The 6,946-nt window shown below is 35.0% G+C and overlaps 1 protein-coding gene across 1 annotated transcript; it reads left to right on the forward strand.

Annotated features, from left to right (window-relative positions):
• The first annotated feature begins 541 nt into the window (after positions 1-541).
• Positions 542-6,745, forward strand: Csn2 (casein beta). Its single transcript, XM_070012391.1, has 7 exons — positions 542-598; positions 1,344-1,370; positions 1,501-1,527; positions 2,667-2,690; positions 2,789-2,830; positions 4,395-5,081; positions 6,740-6,745. Exons 1-7 carry the CDS (start codon positions 548-550, stop codon positions 6,743-6,745), a joined length of 864 nt encoding a protein of 287 aa, XP_069868492.1. The 5' UTR covers positions 542-547.
• The last annotated feature ends 201 nt before the right edge of the window (positions 6,746-6,946 follow it).

Raw genomic sequence — 6,946 nt, forward strand, 5'->3', positions numbered from 1 at the left:
TTCAACATAGTGTCTTGTACATCTTATTGTTATAATGGGTCAAACTGTATCCTTATTTCAGCATTTTGTTATTTTCTTTCCTCTGCCCAGATTAGAAAAATGCATAAACAAGATGCAGGACACTGGAATCAAATACAGTATAAACAGGGGTTATACCATGGGGGGAGAACATACAAAAGAAACAAAAAAAATTACATAGTACATTATAAATACATTAAAAACAACAGCAAGAAAGATAAAACCTCCAACCTTTCTTTGATTTGTTGTGTTTCCAGATCTTTATTAAGAAAATTTTGGTCTGTGGACTTTGGTCAACTTCTACTAATATATTTTTGTCTTAAATTCAGCCATCTTTATTTTATCTTTGTTCTCTATTAAAGAAAAAGTAACCTTACCTAAGAAAACGTATCTGCTCCCTGACTTATGTAACTGTAACCCTTCTGTACTTCACCTGTACAATAAAATTTAAATATAAAAAAGAAAATATATCAGCTGCACTAACCTATTCTCTTTCCTTCCTTTCCCTATTTGCTAGGACTGAACAGCCATGAAGGTCTTTCTCCTTGCGTGCCTTGTGGCACTTGCTCTTGCCAGAGAGGTAAGTTAAGAAAAAAAATTCAGGGAGGTGAAGGGTAAACAAAGGAGGAGGCTGCAATGCTTGGTAAGAAATGTATGCATTATCCTGCCAATGTAATTGTAACCCCTCTGTACAGTATGTTCTCAAATAAAATAAAATAAAATTAAAAAAAAGAAAAAAAATTCATACAAAAGTAAGATACAGAGGACAATATCTGACTACTTGTAGAGAATAACATAACTAGTATGTTTATTATTGTCCAAGTAATATGTAATTGCAGCAGGAGTTTCTTTTTGTGTTGTTATTGTTTCCTTCCTTCCTTCCTTCCTTCCTTTCTTCCTAAATTCCTACCTTCTTCCTTTTCTCTTTTTCACTTTCTTCCTTTGTTTTTCTTTCTTTTTTGTTTTTGTATTCAATGAAAATCATTCACCCACTGTCTGAACAGTACCTTGTAGGATGGCAAAGCTGGGACAGGTGTTATGTATATCAGTGTGCCACCAGTCATAAATGAGAACAAACAAGTCAATAAGTAACAATACAAAAGAAACAGAAAAAGAGCAAATTGTCAGTTGTTTAAATAGAATTACGTGTTCATGCAACTTACAAAATGCATCATATTGCAGTGGAAAAACTAGATATGTCTCTTAAAACAGTGGGCAAAATGTTATTTATGACTATGCAAAGATCCAAAGGAGGTAGAAAGCAACAGTTTTAATAATGAGTTGTCTATGGAAATAAAATGGCTGTTCATTTTTTTTCTTTACAGAAGGAAGAACTCGTTGTCTTCAGTGAGGTAAGGTTTGTTTGATTTGTGTGTTATGTGCATGTGTGCACATGTGTTGTGTGAAAAATTTTTCAGCCACAAAATAATAACACTATCTAATAATCAGCAAGACTTAACTGCCTTAAATTTTGTTTTACAGTCTTCAGAAAGCAATTCAAACAGTCAGGTAAGATAATACTCTATGCATTACATTATTATTATTATTATTATTATTATTATTATTATTATTATTATTATTATTATTTGGGTCCAGTCGTGGGGCCTGAACTCTGGGCCTGGGTGCTGTCCCTCAGCTCTTCAGCTCAAGGCTAGCACTCTACCACTTGAGCCACAGTGCCACTTCTGGCTTTTTTCTTTTTGCTTATGTGGGGCTGAGGAATTGAACCCAGGGCCTCAGGCATGCAAGGCAAGCGCTCTACCACTGAGCCACCTTCCCAGCCCTTATGCGTTGCATTATGTTATAGTAGTTAGGGCTAACACAGCTAAGTTCTAGCCTTATATGTTTTGTTGTAAATTTCTTTCACTAAAATTTTAGTGTTCTAGAACTTGGCAAGTTGGTTTCCTACTGGAAATGGTGTTCCTTTGCTTCACTCTCTCCTCTCTTTGACATGAAACCATCAGTTCTATTTTCTGCATCAAGTATATCTTTCTCTGACCTCCTTTACTTTTAACATTTACTGAACATTTGCAGACCTAACATAGGCTAGGAGATGTGGTATAATGTCAGTGATAGAGAGCAAAGAGCTTGCACTGTAGTACTATGCTGACAGAAGATAGAATATATTTTGTCACATTGGCAAATAAGAACCAATGAAACGTAGTGTTGTACTAAATCAACTTGAGAGAGTTGTGGATATTTATCTTTGTACCATGATTCAGCAAAGGATATAACAATATACTCTCACCTCATAAAAGCTACATGATCCTTGGAGGAACTACTTATTTCTTACAGTGTACTTGAAGGCTTGCATATTAAGAAGCACACTAAAAATGATTCCTATAATGCCATTAGATCATATTTTCAGTTATTTCTCTAAGTTGTGAGCAGAAAAAGGAGCATGGCTATAGAGAGAAAGTAATATCATTCAAATGTTTTTTTTTTCTGTACTCTGCTTACTAGATTTTTTTCATGTCATGACTCTTAATCTTTCTGCCACTTAACAGGATTAGACAAAGTAGTTAACTCTAAGTTGCAGCAACTTACCTAGGCTATTAAGGGAAGATTTTCACATTATCATTTTAAATACCTTAATTTTCTAATAATATTGAAAATTAAAACTAAATCTAATTTTTATTTTTCTCAAGGAATTTATTGGCGATATCAACAAGGTAAAACATGTTTAACTATGTATATTTTCAAACTTTTCCATGTTTGATCTTTTAATAGATGCTAACATATTTATGTATAATTTGTTTTATTTTTGTAGAAACTTGAGAAAGTCAAGCAGGTGGAGCAACAGCAAAGAGAGGTGATTTGTTCATGATGAGTATATTTCTAAAGTTATTGTGAAGTAAAGTGGTAAATAAAAATATCTGTAAAAAATCAATCTAGAAATAGTACCTAAAAAGGTATGTCTCTCAAAATCCAGTGTAATTAAACATTGGTGATACCAATATACATACATACCAATATAAATACATATATATTTTAATGTGTTCTTAAAAGCAGTGTTAATTACTAGAATGGAGTTTAAATTTCTAATGCAATTATTAATGACATACCTACTTTAAGTAAGTGAATATTAGTAAAAACACTTCCACACTGAGAAATATGCTCTTCTTAATTTCAAGATAAGTTTGACATGGGAGGAGAATAGAGGCAATATGGCACATGTCCTAAATTGCTTATTTATCACATGTACAAACTTGAGTACATGTTATTGTATTTCTTCACATATAAACATATTCTTAAGACTGTGTGCCATACAATGTGGCTGCACTGGCATTTAGAAAATATTCAATGATTTTTGTATTCATGTTTTGAAAGGTTTATATTAATATTTATTGAATATATATTCCTAAAAGTTTTACCATTTTAAAGATGAGAAAAGTGAAGTACAGAACAATGAAATATACTCTTCTATGAGAATATTTCAGTTATTAAAGAGCAGGAACTTGTTTAAAATTCAAAGATTATTTTGAATGGCATAAAAATAAAAATGCATAATATTTATATCCTTATAGTTGTCTACACATAATATTTCAATTTCTTCTTTTCTCAATGTATTGTTTGGTGTCCATGTAAGTCAAATTAAAATGTAAAATTGATGCCTCTTCAAAGACTCCTGAAATCTGTTTTACCAAGTGAAGAAATGCTGGATGCTGGCCAAGGCTAAGGACACCCTGAATTTACTCACAAAATAAAAACTGATGTTTTATTTAAACACAAGAGAAAATAACCATACAGTCATCCCTTTATGTCTTTCAAAAATGTTTTTCTTAGCTGGGCACCTGTGGCTCATGCCTGTAATCCTAGCTACTAAGGAGGCTGAAAGCCAGCTTGGGCAGAAAAGTCTGTGAGACTCTGATCTCCAATAAATCACTAGAAAATTGAAAGTGGCGCTGTGGCTCAAGAGGTAGAGCGCTCACCTTGAGCTGAGGAGCACAGGGACAGCGCCCAGGCCCAGAGTTCAAGCCCCACGAACAACAACAACAGTTTATTTTTTGGTCTTAGTTTGAAAAGCCAATCCTTGTTATATACAAGTACAGCTCAGGAGAAAACATTCTAAAACTTTCCTGAACATTAATTTCAGTTTGAACTGTGGATTCACCTGTGAAATAAGTTAAAGTATAATTGGTAAACAAATATTTTATTCATTGTTCTTTACATAACCTGTCATACTCTTTGTTTTTCTTGGCTCTATCATTTTACTTGGGTACTTCTATGAAACCATTGTATCTTGGTGTAATAATTTCCTCAGCAAGATGGAAATAATTTTTCACTCGACTGGAATTATCCAGGACTGATTGATTATATTATGAATGTCTATTATAGCTGAATCATGGACTGAAACATTCTTTTTCTTTTTTCAGGCTGAACTCCAGGATAAAATCCACTCTATTGTCCAGTCACAATTTCCAGCCTATCCCTTTACCAATCCCATCTCTTACACTGAACCACAAAACATTCTGCCTGTTGCTCAGCCTGCTATGGTGCCTCTTCCCGTGCCTGTCTCTGTCCATAAACTCATGGAAATCCTCAAAGCTAAGGCCACCGCTAACCCTCATAAGAGCAAACAGATGTTTCCCTCTAAATCTCAAACCATTAGCCCCAGTCTGACTGATGTCAGAACTCAGCATCTTTCTCAGCTTCAGCTCCAGTCCCTGTTGCAACAGGAACCCCAATCTCTCCTCCAACTCCAGTCCTTGTTGCAACAGGAACCCCAATCTCTCCTCCAACTCCAGTCCCTGTTGCAACAGGAACCCCAATCTCTCCTCCAACTCCAGTCCCTGATGCAACAGGAACCCCAATCTCTCCTCCAACTCCAGTCCCTGTTGCAACAGGACCCCCAATCTTTCGTTCAGACCCACGTGCCTCCTCTTCAGCTCCAAGAGCAACCTTTTCAGCCTGAAGTTCTCTCTCTTCTCCAGCAAGTGGCTACCTTGCCCCAGACAGATATGCCTGCCCTAGATGAACTGGTAAACCAATATATTCTCTTTGTGCTCGCCCACCAGTTCCCTGGAACTCAATTACCGGATTCACGTCAAAACCGAGTTATTGTAAGTCCAAATTTCCTTTCTTTACAGTTTCACTCATGAGCTGCGTATAAGGGGAGATAAGTAGGAGTTCTAAAATGTAAGAATAGAGTCATCATTCAAATCAGTGAGACTCAACATTAGACACACAATGACAACGCTGGGAGATCTTTCTCTTCAATTTCTGTGCCAAGGCCACAGAGATTTTGATGGAATTTTTCAGATTGTCTAAAGACAAGAAACAGTATTTTTTTATATTTAAGTATTTTTTATTGTGAAAATAGCGTACAGAGGAGCTACAATTACATGAGCAAGATAATGAGTACATTTCTTATCAAGCATTGTTGCCTCCTCCTTTGTTTCCCCTTCCCATTCCTTTCCCATCTCCCCCCACCCACGCTCCCTCTACCAAGGTCAAACTTGTAAAGTTCGTTTTTCGACATACCGTCTTGTACATCTCATTGTTGCAATGTGCCCACCTGTATCCCCTTTTAAATAATTTGTCTTTTCCCTTCCCCTGCACAAATTATACCAACATCAAATATAGTGAAAACAGGGGTTATACCGTGGGGGAGGGACATACAAAGCAAAAAGGAAATCTTCTCATAAATATGTTAGAAACAATCACAAGAAAGAAAAAAACAAACATTTGAATCCTTATCTTGGGGTTTATTTTCCCTAACATCAACTTATCTGACCTTTTTTGCTTGTCTGAGACATATACTAGTTATTGCAAATAAGGGAAACTATGGGACCTATTTTTGTTTTGGATCTGGTTTACTTCACTTAATATCATTTTTTTTCCAAGTCTTTCCATTTCCTAACAAATGGGGCAATGTCATTCTTTCTGATGGAGGCATAGAATTGCATTGTGTATATATACCACATTTTCTTGATCCATTCATCTACTGAGGGGCCTCTGGAGTGGGTTCCATATCTTAGCTATGGTAAATAATAGTTGTGTTGGTAGCTTTAGTATGGTCTTGCTTGTGATCATTTGGGTAAATGCCCAAAAGTGGGACTGCTGGGCCATAGGGGAGCTTTATGTGGAGTCTTTTAAGGAACCTCCATACTGCTTTCCATAGTGGTTTAACAAGTTTATACTCCCACCAACAATGCAGTAAGGTTCCCTTCTGTCCACATTCCCTCCAGCATCTGTCGTTTAATTAGAGTTCTTTATTCTAGCCATTCTAACTGAGGTGAGGTGGTATCTCAATATTGTTTTGATTTGCATTTCTTTTATGGCTAGGGAGGTTGAGCATTTCTTCATGTGTCTATTGGCCATCCTTCTTTCCTCTTCAGAGAAGTTTCTCTTTATGTCTTTAGCCCAATTATTTATTAGGCAGTTGCCAGAAACAGTATTGAAATAATTAAAAGATGATTGACTTAATTGGTCTCTAAGAATACTGATTTGCAGAGGATTAAGACTTACTAATACCAAAATTAAAACTGACAATTGTATTAGGTTTGGCATGAAGAAGACTTGCTATTTTCTGAAAGTATAAAGTTTTCTTTGTTCACATATATTCTTTACAGACCATAGTTCATATTTAGATTTTTAAATGTACATGAAAACAAAGCCTTGAGATGACTTTCATTATTTACAACAGTTTTTAGGCAATTATTCTTTCCAAGATGTGAATTATATATTTTTATTTATTTTGTATCTGTTTACTTTTCAGGTCTAAGAGGATTTCAAAATTAATGTTCTCTCCTCATTTTTGGTAAGATTTTTGGCATTAGGAGAATAAGTTGACTATTTATATAATTGATACATTTTTATATTTTATTCTCCTATACAGACCCATGGTAATCACTTATGAAGTAAAAAGTAACTAACTTATTAATTATCAGTTTTCCTCAAAGGTTGACTATTAATTATCAACCTG

This window comes from Dipodomys merriami, unplaced genomic scaffold (genome assembly GCF_024711535.1).
Source record: "Dipodomys merriami isolate MVZ:Mamm:240054 unplaced genomic scaffold, mDipMer1.0.p SCAF_9, whole genome shotgun sequence".
Taxonomy (NCBI): domain Eukaryota; kingdom Metazoa; phylum Chordata; class Mammalia; order Rodentia; family Heteromyidae; genus Dipodomys; species Dipodomys merriami.

Excerpts from the sequence above, each read along its gene's own strand:
- Csn2 (XM_070012391.1), top strand. The coding sequence starts at position 548 with ATGAAGGTCTTTCTCCTTGCGTGCCTTGTGGCACTTGCTCTTGCCAGA. Across the intron at positions 1,371-1,500 it reads AACTCGTTGTCTTCAGTGAG|TCTTCAGAAAGCAATTCAAA; the intron begins GTAAGGTTTGTT and ends TTTGTTTTACAG. Across the intron at positions 2,831-4,394 it reads TGGAGCAACAGCAAAGAGAG|GCTGAACTCCAGGATAAAAT; the intron begins GTGATTTGTTCA and ends TTCTTTTTTCAG.